At 39.4% G+C, this 17,974-nt stretch overlaps 1 protein-coding gene across 2 annotated transcripts in view; it reads left to right on the top strand.

The window, feature by feature from the left end:
• HSD17B4 (hydroxysteroid 17-beta dehydrogenase 4) overlaps nt 1-17,974 on the top strand; it is a 119,517-nt gene that overhangs the window by 36,710 nt on the left and 64,833 nt on the right. For both annotated transcript variants that reach the window (XM_030567854.1, XM_030567855.1), the window contains 5 exons: nt 11-35; nt 3,217-3,345; nt 13,464-13,567; nt 14,789-15,025; nt 17,450-17,501. In XM_030567854.1, coding sequence (XP_030423714.1) covers nt 11-35; nt 3,217-3,345; nt 13,464-13,567; nt 14,789-15,025; nt 17,450-17,501 — 547 coding nt within the window. The remainder of the gene's footprint in view (nt 1-10; nt 36-3,216; nt 3,346-13,463; nt 13,568-14,788; nt 15,026-17,449; nt 17,502-17,974) is intronic.

Genomic DNA, 17,974 nt, shown 5'->3' with positions numbered 1-17,974 from the left:
CTCTTGGTAGGTGGGAGCCGGATGGATTGGTAAATGTAAGTAGTCTGTGTTGTTGTAGGTTGATTTAGATTCTTTTTTTTAATAAAAACAAAATCTAATATAATTGCACATTCTCTCTTCTACAATGACTGTTGATACAGCTTTTTCTAGAGGGAGAATTTTGTTCGTCTCTAGTGGGCTGCATATTTTGAATAGATGAGGCAGATTTTAGTACACAAAATGAGTGCCATAATCCATGTGTGCCAGATCCTCATCTAGTAAAAATTGGCACCACTCCCTTGGTTTGATTGGAGCTGCATTGACTTACACTAGCTGAAGAGGCTTAGTAATGTTAGCTACAAGAGCTAAAGAGTATGTGTGAACACAAGGGATAGTCTTCATATATGTAGGAGGCACATGCTATTAATCTGTTTTTATGTGTATTCACCTTTAAGTGAATACACATAAAGGTGTGTATAATAAAAGTAAAGACAACATCTGGGCCTCCATTCAACATGCAGTGGCTGATGAGCAAGAGAACAATTTTACTTCAGTGTATAAACATGTCTTAACTTTCTTTTCCTCTACTCATCTTATGCACGATTATTTTTTAAAAATGTGCAAAGATTCTCTAATGTGGCTGAATCAGCCACATTAGAGCTGGTTGAAAAATGAGATTCTCCTTTGAAAACTTTCCTGAAAAATTTGTCCCTGTTTTTAGCTGAAATATTTTGAATTTTTTTTGAACAGCTCTGACTAGTATTCTAATGAGATGGACCCTGAGCCACTTTCTTTTCATTAGCAGCCTGTTATACTCATTGTACAGGATAAGGGACAGCGTAGAACCTTGAAGTGCCCTCCACACGGAGATGAAAGTAAGCTGGTACGGGGTACCGATTTAAAAAAAAAGGAGCAGTAGTGTACTGGCAAATAGTGCAGCATTCAGTACTGGCTTACTTTCATCTCTTTTGGCTGCATAACAAAAAGTTCAAACTGAAAGCTAGTAAAAGCTTGGAAAGGGAAAACTCACTGTCACATTTGTTTTTTGTTTCTCTCCCTCCTTCTCCAGCCAGGCTGCCCACCCGGAGCCTAGCCCCGACCCTCCCATTCAGCAGGGGCTGCAGCGGCTTCCCTCTAGCTTGTAGCAGGAAGCAGGGGACTGGCTGAGGGAGAAGCCTCCCCAGGTAGCCTGCTGCCTGCATAAGAACAGTTTAAATTTAGCAGTTCGCTCTGCTGTCTGAACTGTGGAATTTGGGGCTGTTTCAGGCATCCTTGTTAATTTCACTCAGGGTTGTTGCTGGGAATGAGGGAGGGTGTGTGTGTGAGACCAAGGCAGGGGCAGAATACAATAGGCATTTGACTGCACAGCTTAAATCCAGAGCTAATAAAAGCCAGTAGAAGGGTAAAACTCACTGTCACATCGGTTTCTCTCCCACCCCCTCCACTCAGCAGGGGCTGCAGCGGCGCTCCTCTAGCTTGTAGCAGGGAGCAGGGGGACTGGCTGAGGGAGAAGCCTCCCCAGGTAACCTGCTGCCTGCATAGGAACAGTTTAAACTTAGCTGTTCACTCTGTGAGATTCGGGCCTATTTCTGGCATCCTTGTTAATTTCACTCACAGTTGTTGTGGGGGCAGTGCCGAAAGCCGGGCAGTTCTTTTCTGTCTCCTGGATGAGGCAAGATCTGTCGGGCAGCCTGGCTGGAGGAGGAGGAGGAGAAGGAGAAAAATGTGATAGTGAGTTTTCAGTTTTTCAGGCTTATTCCAATAATAAAGTTTTATTACAGACAGTACTGGTAGTAATAGTAGCTTTTATTTTTTATATATAAGTCATGCAATGGGAGGGATCCATGAAGTAGGTACGAGAGGTGGGTTGCTTGTGTTTGGACTGTAAGGGTAAGAAATGTAACTTACTTCCACCCCTGGTCCCACCCCTTCTGTCTGAGGCCCCGCCCCTTCACAAGAGAGTTCTTGAGGCAGTTAACTGTTCATCCAGAAGTATGCTTTGGTTCCTGTCAAAGAGAAAAGAATGGAGTCTTGCAATAGTCGCTCCATCTATTCCTTTAGCATCTGTAAACTTTTCAGTAACAAATCGTGGTAAATGGTAGCAGTGGCAGCTGATAGATCTCAGAATATCAGCATGGAAACTTGATCATTGTCCATCACCAAGAAAAGATAGTCAATTAATGAGATCAGCTTCCTTGCCATTTCCAAGCTGAGATGGATTCATAGTAGTCAAGGAAATTTGAGGCATCCCAATGCTCAGGGCTGGCTCTTCCATTAGGCGACCCTAGGCAGTTGCCTAGGGTGCCAGAATTTGGGGAGCGGCATTTTGTGCGCTCCCCACGGGGCGCGCGGGAGCTTCTGGTTCTGCTCCTGTCGCGCTGCCGAAGAAAGGACCTTCTCCTGATGTGCCGCAGAAAACAGTGGCAGGCAATTGAGCCGCTCAATGACTGCCACTGTCACCTGCAGCATTTCGGCGGAGGGTCCTTCTTCGGCGGTGCGATGGGAGCGGAACCAGAAGCTCCCGTGCGCCCCGTGGGGAGCGCACAAAATGCTGCCCCCCAGATTCTGCCTAGGGTGCCAGAAACTCTGGCGCCGCTTCTGCCAGCACTGGCTTCATTTTAACCTTTTTCAGAGTTTTCTTTAGAAAGGAAGATTGGAAACATGATGATTATTGGTAAGATTGTCTGTGCCAGAAAGTATCTCCTTGAGTCAGGGTGCTAAAGATCACTTGCTTTGAGACACTGATCTCTAGCCCTCTCTGTCACTGGCATTCTCCATCAACAGTGTTGTCCCCTCGTGATTCACCTACAGCTTCCCAAGCCCTTTGACAGCCTCAGAGAGTAGCAGTAGTCAAAATCCCATGAAAGCAGAACTTGAATAGACTCTTTAAATTGGTTTATGGTACAGGTGTTCCTTGCCTAGTGAAAAGGAATGTTCAAAAACTGAAATCACGTTTACAAATATTTCTGTCATGTTTTATTCGAATTTAAAATGTCATGGTGTGATTCTTTAAGTGTTAACTATTGGCAAAGACCGTTTTAAATTCAACTACCTGGCACTTGTGAGTTAGATCAGAGAGGTTCTGACCTAGTTTTCTCTCTCCTTTGGGAGGGTTGGAATGAGTTTTAATTATCTCTCAGAAAGCACACTGAGAAATTGAAGGATTCTGCAGTTTGTCTTGTTGACCACTACCTTGAACTCTGTGATCAATGTCTTCCATTTTCGCTGTTTAATTAGTGCGCTGGGAGCGATCCCTGGGTTCCATTGTCAGGGAGAAGAATCATCCGATGACACCAGAGGCTGTGCAAGATAAATGGGAGAAGATCTGTGACTTTGATAATGCCAGCAAGCCCCGGACTATCCAAGGTAAAGGAGGTGTTTGGTATAATACAACAGTCTGGGGAAATGAAAGCTGTAAGAGGGAGTTTTATAAAAACATCAGGTTTTTATTTTATGCTTTTTAGAAGGGGGGAAAAAAAAGTCTGCTGAATCAGGTGAACTTCCCCTTCAGCTGTGTCCCATAAATCATTACACACTTCTAATAGAGTCAGGCCTTTTTAACGCTATTGCTGTGCCTTTGAATGTTTGTCCTCTTCCTCAGGGGTTTCCTAGCTAAGGTGCTCAATTTTGCTATGAGTTCTGTGTTTTACAATCAGATTGAAGATAATTTTATATTTGGTTGTACACCAGTGCATGTAGGAGCAATGTGTTAATAAGGAATGTATTTCCTTCACTACTGGAATCTTGGGTGACTGTTGAAAGTTTAAGTAAGGAAAAGTTTTTGGGTTAGGGACCCTCTGGCATGACACTGGGGCTGCAATTTCCCCAGCCTCCTTATCCTTAATCACTTCTGTTAAAATTCTGCAACTACACCGGTATTCCCGCTTCATGATTCACCAAGGGCATCCACTCTAGGCTCCCAACTCTTCTCTTGGACAGAGACCTGCATCTCTCTTCTCTCCTAATGGGCTTTTCTAGGCTGCGCAGTTCCCTTCACTGCACTTTATTTCCAGAAAGCCAGACTGCCTAAACAGGCCAGCGTCTGCACTTTGCTTTCTCTTCAGAGGCTATGAACGTCATTGCTGGCAGTTATAACTTACCAAGCAGCCCTTTATAAGCAAGCACATTTATTCTTCAGATGAAAACATTACAGAGAAAACGTATTAAAAACAATAAAAGTTTCTCTGTGTGCTAACAGCTTATCAGAGGTCACCCATCGGTCTTTATGGGGCTTCCGTAGGCCAAAGTCCTTCCAAAATCCCAAGAAGGATTGGGCCCCCATTGGACAACTGGTCCTGGCCGTTTGCTGGATCAGAAAGAAAGGCATGAATCAGTTTAAACATAGTCCTTTCTTTGTCTGATGGTCTCTCTAGAATCCCGTTGAAACTAGCATATGTGAGCCTCTACTGGTGGTGGTGGTTCTCTAGAGGTATTGCAAGCTGAGTGAATATGCCTAATAACTCCCCATTGTTCTTACTGAAGGAACTGTGGTCATCTTCCACCATGAAATTACATACAATCCCTAACCTACAATGATACAGTAATATATCCTAAATATATTGCAGGAGATTGCTATATCTGTAACAATTTTAGCTTCCATTTGATGATCAGCCTGACTCCACAGCCTCTTGCTTCATCTCCCTTGCTTCCTGATTTGACCAGCAGCTCCAGACCTTATGTACCATGTTAGTCTCTGTCTCAACCTTGGTCTTTACAAAGCTCTTCTCTATGTTGACTACATTATCCTTCTCCATTATTGCTCCCTGTCCCTCCTCCTCCTCCTCCCTTTCTGGCAAAGAGTGTACTAATTTCTTCAGGTACAGAATTGGCACTATGCAGCAAGAGCTCTCGTCCCTCTGCCTAACCTTCATTCTACTTATTGCCTCTGCTGTTTCACTCCAGTGTGACTCTGGTATCTTTCCTGCTGCCTGCCTCTAATCAATCCCTCATTCTGTTCTACCCCCCCCTTCCATCTTCTGACTTTTCTCTTCCCCCATACTCTCATCCTTCCTTCTGTCTCTCTCTTGAATGGCTTTTTCTCTCATCCTACAGATTACTATTATATATCTTTTCCAAAATGAAATTTCCTTTGCCCGCCGCCCCCAATCTGCCTATCCAACAATCATGTTCCTTCTTTCCATTACTTCTAAGTTTCCTAAGTGTGATATGTATATCTGTTGCTTTGTTTTTTTCTTCTTTTAGTATTGAATGTTGTTCTGACAGTGTGAATTTTGTTAAAGCACCTTGGGCAGGGTTGAGTGCTTCATAATGGTCTTATGAACATCTAATTGAAATAAAATAACACTATTATAGCGTGGCCCTGTGGCAGTCTGTGGCACGACAGGTGCATTTCCCTTCTTCTGTCTATTAAAGGAAAATAGTTTCTTAGTGTCTGATATAAAGTTATCTCTGGGCACAACACATTCATATACATCAGTACAGTACTTCCCCCAAAACCTGTTAGGAAAACCATTTTCCACAATAAACAAATGTGCATAGCAGGCTTTTCCCATTTCCCCCTCCAGAGAGAGATGAGCAAGTCATTGGCTCAAGAGTCATTAGCAGTGCTTTGTTCTAAGTTCCTTTGGCCCCTGATCTAGGGACCACTCTCCAGACCTCCCTACCTGAGGATGACTTCACTTTCTATAATCCTTCACTCAGGTCTTTGCCCCAAGGACTCCCGTGGCTGTTGTGTTCTACTCCTCAAGGCCTCACTCGCTGTCAGTCCTGTCTCTGTTTGGGTGATGCACCCTCCTACAGCAAACTTTTTGCTTGTGGGCTTGGTTTCCCAGTGTCAGACTGGATCTTCTGCTTTTCCAAACTCAGCTCCTTTCCAAACTTTCCTTCAAGCTCTTCACTAGCAGCTCACAATTGATGCTCTTTCCAAACTCAGCTCTCTCCCAGCAACGCCTGTCAGCTCTTTTTTCTGATGCTCTTTCCTCTGCGTCTCAGGCAGCTCTCCTCTGCCCCTTTTCTGACTGACTTCATCTGTGATCAAAGGCATCTCTGAGTCCCAGTTCTCTCTCCCCTTTAGAGAGGTGGCCCAAGTCACGACTTTAAGCCCCAGTCAGGAGTCAGCTGACTAGTCACTGGCCTCTTTCCTCTTAAATGACCTGTGTCACCCTGTGACAAAAACTCTTTTGGATCCCTAGCTTCTCCCCAACCACTCCAGTGAAATATTTCTTACTAATGGCTAATGACCTTCGCCTGTCCTTGTCCAAGAACTTTTTCTGTGCTCTCTTCCTGGAACTACTTTCAGCAGAGTCAGTCGCTGTTGACTGCTCTTGTTCTGTCCAATATACAAGCTCTCACCAAATCATTTTGTTCTTTTGCCCTATGCTATCTCAAGAATCTTTGTCTTTCTCATAACTCCTACCGTAGAAGCCCACATCTATGCCTTGGTCATGTCTTGCCTCAGCTACTGCAGCGACTTACTCTCTGGCCTTGTCACAGCTTATCTCGGACACCACACTACTCTACGTAACATTTTTCCCCAGCTGATCTCATGTCATTTCCTTCTTGGGATCACTTCTCTTACCTTCTTCAGAAATACAAAGCAGGCAGGAGCTATTGAGAGCCACGTGAGATCGTTTGTTTTTTTTGTTCAGTCCCAGCCCTGTCAAATCTCCCTCCTTGAGCTGGTAATGCCTATATATTAACATGCTTATACATTGATTTTATAACTTCTGCTGCCACACTGGTTTTTATAACTTCCCTTCAGATTGATACAGCTATTTATTTAGTACTCGTCTTGTTCCCGTAATACAAGAACTAGGGACCACCAATTGAAATTAATGGGTAGCACGTTTAAAACAAATAAAAGGAAGTTTTTCTTCACACAGCGCACAGTCAGCTTGTGGAACTCCGTGCCTGAGGAGGTTGTAAAGGCTAGGACTAGAACAGTGTTTAAAAGAGAACTGAATAAATTAATGGCTATTTGCCAGAATGGGTAAGGAATGGTGTCTCTAGCCTCTATTTTGTCAGAGGGTGGTGATGGACGGCAGGAGAGAGGTCACTTGATCATTACCTGCTAGGTTCACTCCCTCTGGGGCATCTGGCTTTGGCCACTGTCAGTAGATAGGATACTGGGCTAGATGGACCTTTGGTCTGACCCAGTATGGCCATTCTTGTGTTCTTATGTACCATACATTTGCTCAGCACTATACAAAACACAGAAAAATCACAACTTCTCCCCCCACAAGTAGCTTACAGTCTAAACCAGACAGAATTTAATATTTTATATTTTATATTGATGGAAAAAGTATTCACCCAAAGTACTATTGTTTAACACAAGTAAATTTATTAAACCTAGAAATTCCTGGATGAGCAGAAAGCCATTTATTCATTGGTGTTCCAAAAAAGTTGTATGCTGATTTGCAGGAGAATTGAAGATCATAATGCATACAATATATTTTTCAGGGTATTTCACTAGGACAAATACAAAATAAGAGAAATGGATACAAAAAGCAGTATAATGTACCCTATTGGTATTTAACTATATTGCATTTGCTGAAGTTGAAGATCTCAGTAAAATTTTTCTCTCACACCCCAGTGCCATCTTCTGCTTTAGTGTGGTGTTATGAAAAGGACTGTTTTATGTAAAAAATTCAGTAGCATCAAGATAGAGATGTAGCTGGTCTTTGAATGAGAGAACAAGCCCTTGTTTAACCTCTCATATCTGTGAGAATTAGCAAAAGAGTTAAAGAAAACTCTGAAGAAATTTGATAATCAATAAATTTAATTTTTCAGTATAGTACATTAGAAAGTTTTTTCCCCAGTATTTTCCCAGAAAGTTTTTTTCCTAGTATGAAAGTCCCCTTTTTAGTGCCTAAAGGCATTCAACTGTTAAATAAGCAAAACTAATTAGAATATTTGCATTAAAAAAGTGCCTTGTATATCTGCAAGTTCAAGTGCTCCCAAAAGATTTCATTAAAAACTATTACCAGTATAAATTTAAGTAATTGGATGCTGTGAAAAAGCAATTATGTACTGAAAATTATATGCAATTACAAAAAATACCAATTAGCTAAAACATTTACTTTTAATTTGCAAGAATATCCCATAATCAGAGATGTGATGCTTGACTCAGCACAAAAATAATTGGGGAATTCTGAATGAGTGGTCTGACTTTAATTCCTTCTAGATTATAAGGGGTTGAAGTTTGTGCAACATGTCATTTGAAAGGTAACTTTCCTTACATTTGTAATAATCTTTAGGACTGGACCTACAATTTTGCCATGAGTTAGCTGTGATTTCTGTATAGCTATTACACACAAAAGTGTTTTTTGTAGACCTCATAGAACAACATTATTTTACAAATATAAACTCTTAGTGGAACTCATTAATTTTTAATATAAAATTAAATATTCAGTACCTATTACTTGGATAGTAACTCATTTAGACCCTAATCTAGCAAAATACTTAAACATATGCTAAAGTTTAAGCACGTTTCAAGTGGTTTGCTGGATCAATGTCCTAGTGCATATGCACTGAATTCTGTGAATAACTGCAGGGAGTGTTATCTCAGATGAGCTTCACATACTAGAGATAATCTCATAAGGCAAAGCAAATCTGACTGGGTTTTCTAAAATCATTCTAAGTAAAAATTTCCCAATTTGCCTTCCACCATTCTGTAATGTATTTAGAAAGGTTTTTTTCCAGTTTTAATTTGACTCAGAATACTTGATGCTTAAGTCAAGTTACCGAAGGAAAAGAGCAGTCTAGTTGTTTCTGGATGTGGTTATCTAGGTTTTGCTGTTTTTGTCTTTTTTAATTGTTGGTAATGTTTTTAAACAGCCAGACCATTATCAGGGAGTGGCCAATCACTTTTGTCTATCTTACTTATTCTTTTTCCTCTACATGCTTTTTGTTGTTTGTTTGTGTTGCACTACTACTTAAAGGACCAAAGGGATCAGTTGTGCTAGGCTCTGTAGAAATGCGTCAGGTAAACAAACGAGCCTGGCCAGCCTGGGTGTTTATCCTGGCAGGCTGCGTGCCAAAAGTTGATTCCTGATGTAGAGACTGGGAGGGAGAGGGTGGGTTGTAACTGGAACTGGCAGCTGATGAGCAGACAGGAAAGTACGTGATCAGCAAAAACTGCAGAAAGCCGTCTGATACTAGTGATGTCTGGCGTCCAATGGCCTCTGCTACAAATGCTGCCTTTGTTTGCTTGATCCTATCGGCTTGTGTTTCTCTGGTTTCACCCTGAAGATTTCTTTTCCCAACCCTACATGCTAGAGGGTACGAGGGTGCTGCATGGGCCCTTATGCTTCTGGAGAGGGTAGGGGGTCTACGCTGCATGGTTCTGGGTTTGGGGCTGCCTGGTCTTCCTTGGTGTATGGGGCAAGGACCATGAGTTCTCCTCCTACCAGTTTAGATTTCAGATATCCTGTTTACTGGTTATTTATACACTGAACAGTATTTCCCCTTGTTAAAAAAGAAAAGACAAAAGCACTAAGTTTGAAACAGATCATATGCGCTAACTTACATCCCATGTAACCTCAGTGAAGCTGAGTGTTCTGTTCTGTTGCATTAAAATCTCCTCCCACACTCAATTTATGAGGAACAAAAGGATGATGACATAATTTCAACATGAAAAATTTTGTTGCCATTCAGGCAACACACTCTAATTCCGTATTAATTTATGTCTTTGAGCTACTGCATGGGCAGAAATATTTTCCTTCTAAAGGTCATTACATGGCGATCATTTTTTTTTTTAAACTTAAGTTTTTTACAGCACCCAAAAGTAAGGTAGTGACCTCACAAATAGCTAACTGGCACATGTCTGAGCCTCAAAGAGCTTATTGTCTGCTTCCATGCATGGTACAACAAAGTGGGTAATCACACTCTGGGATGAGATTATGAGAGGAAAGGCAGTAAGATTACACAATTGGTCTGCAAAGGTGTGTCCACAGCACAGCTAACCGCTTTTAAAAAACACCTTTAACTAAATACAAATATCACTTTTTTTTTTAATTAAGCATGTTAGTTAACTCTCAGCTTTGTGTATATGTGGCAAAACTGGGATGATTATCCTGTGGCCTAGCACATGACCCTAGTGGCCTGTCTCTATTATCTGAAGACACCAGATGGTGCAGGAGCTCCCAAGTTTCTGGATGGGGGTGGAGAGAGAGTTAGGCGAGGCAGACATAAGGTTGCATGAGCAACTATAAATCTAGCATCTCCTAACTTTCAAGAGCTTGACTTTGCAACCTAAATAATATGCTGTAAACCTTATATATGTTTGTGTGTGTGTATACACATACAAAATTAATTTATGGGGTGCCAGCCATATGCTAAGAATACAGCTAGAAACAAACAGTTATTCTTCTGAAGTAAGAATTAATTATTGTATAATACAAAGTAGTTTACTTTGAAATATATGTTAATTTTAATGTTATTGATGTAGTAATGTCTTTTTCAATTTGACAATCTGTTAATTCACATGATGATAACATTCACAAGACACTTAAATATAAAATATCAAACATTTCATATAATCTAATTTCCTCAGAGTCTTGGTTGGATGCATTGAAAATGTAACCTTGCATAACAGGAATGAGTCATGTCTAGTCAATGGCTAAAATATCATTGTAAATCTAATGCTGTAGGTGGGACTGCTGTTTCCTATGCCAGGCAGCAGCAGGTCAGTGGAGATTAAAGTGAATTAATGTGTTGAGACACAGCAGTTGCACACTGCTGTAGCTGTACTTTCAGAAAATAGGAAGAATATTGGCCAGTTGTGGGGTTCTTCACTGTATTAGTTTAGTGAGCAAACTGCTCATAACTTTGAAATTGATCCTTTATTTAATATAGTGTTCTTTTAAAAACAAAGCAAAAGCACCCTCCGTTCTCACACCTGATTGCAGTGATAATATTTTAATGGCTTACTTAAAGCCTTTCAGACATCTGAAGAGCAGCTTTTAAAAGCGATCTTGTTTTTAAACAGTCATGAAAAACATACTAAAAAAATATATATATTAACTTACACTTGGTACTGTGCAATAAATATCTCAAGAAGTTCAGTGCCAGACTAACAGGCATATCTCACACTCTAGATGTCTTCACTGTGAATTTAAAGAACAGTTAATCAAATTACAAACCCAGCAACCCCCTACAAAAGTCAACCTCCGTCAACCCTCTTTCCCTCTCCTCACCCCCAAAAGCTTGAATACATAAATGTGCTCTGAAGATGAACAAATCTGATTGGAGAGTACCCAATAAAGGATGTAGTTCCAAAGCTGAGGGCCCCTCATTGAGAATGCTCTACCAATTGCCCTTTCAAAGTGGATCCAGGTCAAATGCTGCTGCTGACCACAACTGTGGTAGTAATGCATGGAAAGACACAAGTATCTCAAACAGGCTGATCCCAGGCCATTTAGAATCGTAGAAGTGTAGGACTGGAAGGTACCACAATAGGTCATCTAATCCAGATCCTTGCACTCAAGGCAGGACTAAGTAATAACTAGACCATTCCTGACAGGTTTGTCTAACCTGTTTGTAAAAACCTCCACAACCTCCCTAGGCAATTTGTTTCAGTGTTTAGCTACCCTGACAGTTAAGAGGTTTTTCCCTAATGTCCAACCTAAACCTACCTTGCTGCAATTTAGGCCCATTGCTTCTTGTCCTATCCCTGGAGGTTTCGAAGAACAATTTTTCACCCTTCTTATAAGAACCTTTTATGTACTTGAAAACTGTTATCATGGACACCCTCAGTCTTCTCTTCTCTTCTCTTCTCTAGATGAAACAAACCCAGTTTTTTCAATCTTCTCTTATAGGTAATGTTTTCTAGACCGTTAATCATGTTTGTTGCTTCCTCTGGACTTTCTCCAATTTGTCCACATCTTTCCTGAAATGTGGCGCCCAGAACTGGACGCATAATCAGTTGAGGGCTTATCAGTGCAGAGTGGAAGAATTACTACTTGTGTGTTGCTTACAACATTCCTGCTGATACATCCCAGAATGATGTTCACTTTTTTTGCCATTAGTGTTACACTGCTGAAATAGGGCTTTACGGTGGGGGGGTCCCCAAATCACTAACCTTAAATTTCATCCAGATACCAATGAGCAATGATTCCCAAAGCACAGGTATCATGTACTCCAGCCAAGATGCACCATTTAGAAGTTGGGCTTCAGCTTTCTGTACCAGCATAAGTCTCCAGATGCTTAATGCATAGTTCCATATAAAATACATATCAGGAATCTCATTTTAAGAGAACATCAGCATGAATCATGGTAGCAAGATTCTCATCTGAAAAACTGATTCGGTCTTCTAGCTAGAGGCAAATGGGAGGGACATTCTGTGGTTGGCTAGCAGCTGCTGGGGAAACAAAACCACCCCCAGATTTAAAGATTCTAGTAACATTTGAGAGAGAGACACCCTTCCTAAGAGAGGCACAAACAAACGTTTTAATAACTTTAGGGTTGCCTTTACTCAAACTAGCCACCATTTCCCATTGGATCTGAAGCAACAGTCTGCCTCCAGCAAATATGGCCATCACGTCGCATTGTTTCCAAGGGGGTTGAGGCTAAGCTACTCTCTAAGGTTAAATTTTGTACCTGTGGGGATCATGCACAAATAGAAGGACAATAGCTTCCTCTAAGAGTGAAAAAATCAACAGGAAGGAGGAAAATAGTGATTTTTAAAAATCTCTTTTTAAGCCAATCTCATAATCTTTTGGAGACCTGTTTTTAACGGTTTGGTTTTGGGATTAGTGATTTTATCCAGATTGAGTTTCTGCCAGCAAACGCTCATCAATGCCTGAATCTCACCCAGGCGTGGGTCCTGGCATTGAGCAACCCTTGCTGGGTCAGGTGAGAGAGGCAGAGAGATAGTCATGCTTTCAGCATACTGAACATATACAACATATACTTTGTGCTGACCCACTTTGTTGTGCAGTAATCTGCCTCTTGAAATCATGACGTTGCTCTAGCTTCAACTTGCTCTTGCTGTTTACCTCAGCTTGCACAGGAGGATGATTGATAGAAAACATGATTTTAGAATACCCAAAAGAAATAAATCTGCAGAGGAGAAAATGTGCACTAGTTATCAAATCCTGTCTTTTGACAGAATTAGTAAAGGGGGTGCAAGATGTCTTCTCTTAACATGTTAGTGATGGGGAAGTTGAATTTAATATTCAGTTATGGACTTGGTTGCCTGACCAAGATAACGTTGTATAGCACCAGTTATTTGTTCCAGACACGTGCTTGAAATAAATATTGTTTCCTTCATCATATAAATCACAACTCATTACTGAGTGCAGAGCCAGTAGAACACCTGTAGGATGTAATTGCCACACATGGTTTGTAGGCATCAGTAAGGTACAGAACTAAAATCTGTTTAGAGAAATCTGTCTGTATTGAATCACCCCTGCCCCCATTTTTTATTTTTCCCATATGTCATTGAAAGAAGGATCTACTTTTGCAGATTTTTGCAGGGTTCTTTGGCTATTTTTAAATCATTTGTTCCCTTTTATTTGTTCCAGAGTCGGTAAGCATACTGAATGATGTGCTAAGTCAAATAGAATCTGAAGGAGTTTCCATGAATCCCACAAGCTATACTAGATCCACTTCTTCAGGCTTTGACCCAGTAAGTAAAAATGCTTCTGCAAGGTACTCATCTTGTAGCTATCAAAAGACCCAAAGCAAGGACAAGCTTGCTAACGGTGTGTGATCAGAAGCTTGGGCTTGCTTTCTCTAAAGGTTGCTTTTTTAGGTGTGAACTAGAGCAGAAATAATAAACTTGCGCCTTATTCTCCTCTTATTTTCTCTAATTAGCGGTAGAACTTCTGACGTTTATATATATATATATATAAACTATATAAACTATAATACTTACCACATCTTGCACTTTGGAGCATTCAGATACCCTAAATAGGATATTGTTCAGAATGATGGTGAAGACACCACATCTCTGTTTTTTTTTACCTGACAGACAAGGCTCTTTGTGAAGTGCTTATCTTTCACGTGGCTGATTTCCCCACCCACAAGTTCTAGGTGGGATGAGCTGTCTATTATGGTGCTAATCATGATTGTGTATTGAGCTGTCCACTGTAATGTGGTTTTTCTTTGAAATACTGTATAGTGTAATTTGCAGGATGCGGTTCTTCATTGCTGTATTCTACGATGATATAGACAGGGCATCCTTACAATATATTTATTGTTATGGAGTATATTTAAAGGGAAAAAAACCATACCACTTCAGTTTCAGAAATATCTTCCCTGTGACATGGCATGTAAATAGGACTGTTGATAAATCGCAATTAACTCACATGATTAACTAAAAGAATTAATCACGATTAAAAAAGATTAATTGCAAGTAATCACATTGTTAAACAATATTTAAAATTTATTAAATATTTTGGATGTTTTCATATAGTTTTCTGTTTGCAATTGGAATCAAAGTATATATTTTTTATCATAGATATTTGCACTGTAAAAATGATAAAAGAAATAGTATTTTTCAGTTCACCTCATACAAGTAGTGCAATCTCTTTATCATGAAAGTGCAATTTACAAATCTAGGGATTTTCTTGTTATATAACTGCACTCAAAAACAAAACAATGTAAAACTTCAGTGCCTACAAGTCCACTAGTCCTCCTCCTTGTTCAGCCAATCGCACAAATAATTGTTTGAATTGAATTATTAACTTTTTGGATCACTTGACAGTCCTACATATAAGTAATCATAGCAAGACTGTTAATATATTATGTTGCAGCTATATGATGATTGTTCCTGCAGAAAGTAAATTGAAATCAAATACTACATAGCATTTAACTTTGAATTATACTATATATTTTTAATCCACAGAGCAAATGTGTTGGCCAAAAGTTGCCCACAGTGGTGTATAAGTATACTCACTTGCAACCGATTTTGTACGCTCTTGGTGTGGGAATGTCGACCAAGGATCCAGACCATCTAAAATTTGTTTTCGAAGGCAGTGAAGAGTTCTGTTGTTTACCTACCTTTGGAGTCATCCCAGCTCAGGCATCTCTGTGGGATGGTGGACTTTCTAGTGTTCCAGGACTTAACATGGACTTCACAAAGGTTTGTATGATTTAGACATTGCAGTTTATTGTGTGTTGCATGCTATATAAATTGACTGTAATTGAAATGGCTCAGTATATACACCAAAACTTCAGAGATCGCTGTTCTAGAAAAAGAAAAAGTAACAGGCTCTTATTTTTTGCAACCCTGGACAAAACTTGTATTGAAATGAGTTACCTACCTCTCTGATATAGAGTTTGTGGGGTTTTTTTTTCCCCTTAAGCTGCTTATGAATCACATGTGTATTGCTCTCTTTTTTTTTTTAAGTGGGAATCTTGCTTGAAGAGCAACGTCCTCCTTATTAAAAACCAAAATCTTTTATCTCGCTCTTTTTTGTGTGTTAATGGAGGGATTTTATTTTTTAGCAATTTCTTTTGCTCTTTCCAAGATGAAGCTCTCTATCATAGATAATCTAGAAAGAAAGTACAGTAGGTGTAATCTTTGCTTTTTTTATTTAGTTGATAATGTACAGGGGTGCACACACTCTTCAAACATATATATATATACATATATATATATATATATACACACACACACACATACATACACACACACATATATTAAACAAGTATAAATTATATAAAGCTGCATTCTTCAAGAATATGATGTCATAAGAAATTTAGTATTTCATAGTTGAAATATGATTTTTAAGAAGCTTAAAAATGTAAGATTTACAGCATTTTCCGTACTGGGACTGTGGTCTGCATAAAAACTAAAGAAAGCTATATAAATGGCTGTGTTATTTTTGTCACAATTCTGCCACCCCATGAGTTTTTTCATAGCTGTCTTGACGTCAAACTCTGAAGTTTCCTGTAAAATCAAACAAACAAAATCCAAACACCAGATGGCCAAACCCCTAACATTATATATGTGTTAACCAGAATCACTGCTGCTGGCCTTTGACTGCACATGGGATGTCCTGTTGTGTTTGTGAGAAGCTAAGGAAAAAACATAGTGCTCCACAAAACAGAGGGAGGCCCCCTCCACAGGTTGTAGTGTCTATTATTCTTACCATGTTCTACACGTAGGCTATGGGAAGAAGAGCAATATACCATTATTCGCATCCTGGGAATGGTGGTATAGAGCTATATGTTATCCTTCCTCTCTCCTTGGTCCCATACATTAAAATACATTACAGTCAAAAGGCTCTTCGGTAATCTCCCCTGCAGTGTTATCTGTCTTCAAACCCCATATAGTAACACTGAACATTCAAAGCACTGAATTATAGCTGAGATATTTGTTAATGCATTTTTTAAAATGTCTACTTTTACACCTGAACTATTTTTTAAAGTAATTTTAAACCTAGGAACTTGGTATTATTCAGTGAAATCACATTGCTTAGCATGAAATCTGTTGCTAATTGAGAATCTATAATAGATACTCAAGAGGAGTGAATGAACAGTTAATCATTACTGTTTGGTGCTGGTCGTTATGAAAACTAGATTCCACTTCAGAAATTTTGTCAGGGATTAAAAGGATACCATAAATATGCCTGAAATATTTTAACATTTACTTAAAATTTAGGAAATCTGAAATTTTCACTGCTATGCATCTCTTTGGCGTTCTGTTTTGAATACACTTTCTTTTAAGATAATTTCTGATGTTAGAAAATAAGTTCTGCAGCTTGGAGTGTTCAAATTTTTAGTAATGGGAAATGCTTATAAATTGATGTCTGTGTAGGCTCATACTAACTGATTTATTCTGTTTGAGTTATTGACACATGATGGGGTAGACGACAGAGATTAACCTGGCTATAAAATTGCCCATATTTATCTTTTTGATGGCTTCTTCATAATTAGAATCTTAGAAAATAGAATTGTAGGGCTGTAAGGGACCTGAAAAGATCAAGTACATCCGCCTTGGCTGAAGCAGGATTAAGTATACATAGACAATCCTTGACTAGTGTTTGCTAACCTGTTCTTAAAAACCTCCAAGGGTGGGGATTCACCACCTACCTTAGGAAACCTGTTATGGTAATGAACTATCCTTGCTACCCTAATTAGCAAGTTTTCCTTAATATCCAACCTGGATCTCCCCATGCTCAGTATGTTCCACAAAAATACTGTGTGATTGTAAGTCAGGACTGATTGTGGAGGGCTGCTTGATTTTAGGCTGTTACCAACAACTTCCAAAAATGAGTGTGTCAAAATAATTCCTACACTCAAAGTAACATAACAAAATATTCTGAAATAATGAACTCGTCAATTTTGACTGGTATTTTTGTAGCCTTGGTGCAGCTAAAAATATCCAAATGTGGAAAGATCTTGATATAATTTCTCACTTCTCTTTATTTTGTAGCAATATGTTTTCATTCTGAACACATTTCCAAAATATCTGTATCTACGTATTTTCTTATGACGGGGATAGGGAAAGTGGTGGCAAATGATACTGATTGTCATTATAGTGCTGCTTATCTTTACACAGGTACTGCATGGTGAGCAATATCTGGAGTTATATAAACCACTTCCAACTTCAGGTCAGTCCTTTAGTCTGATGGTTTCATAGTCACCATGACTGCAGTTCACTTTTCTTTTGTATCAGCATTACATGTGGAAATATGGATACATTGTTTTGAACTGGTTTCTGTTACAAATTTACTCTGTATTTTGTGTGTGTGGCTTTATCATACTGGTGTTGGAACTTTCCAGTCAGATGTCCTGTTTAAAAAAATAAAAATAAAAATCTGATCAGATGATGCTTTCTTCTTTTTATTTTTTGTCTAAAAACTATAGTTTGTATTTGTTGTGACGTACTTAGTAAAAACAAGGTAACAATTGGCTTTCTGCTGAGCTGCCTGAAAAAGAATATTCAGTTGCTTACTAAACATAAATTAGTGTGCCTTCACAATGTGTTATATATAGCTCATGATCAACTTATTAACTAGACTTAATTAATTACCTCTGGGAGTTGATATCACAAATTGTCAGAATATATTTCCAGAAACTGTAC

The sequence above is a fragment of the Gopherus evgoodei genome, chromosome 6 (genome assembly GCF_007399415.2).
Source record: "Gopherus evgoodei ecotype Sinaloan lineage chromosome 6, rGopEvg1_v1.p, whole genome shotgun sequence".
NCBI lineage: Eukaryota > Metazoa > Chordata > Testudines > Testudinidae > Gopherus > Gopherus evgoodei.
The sequence above is the reverse complement of the archived record's forward strand: the minus strand, read 5'-3'. Positions and strand labels throughout refer to the sequence as shown.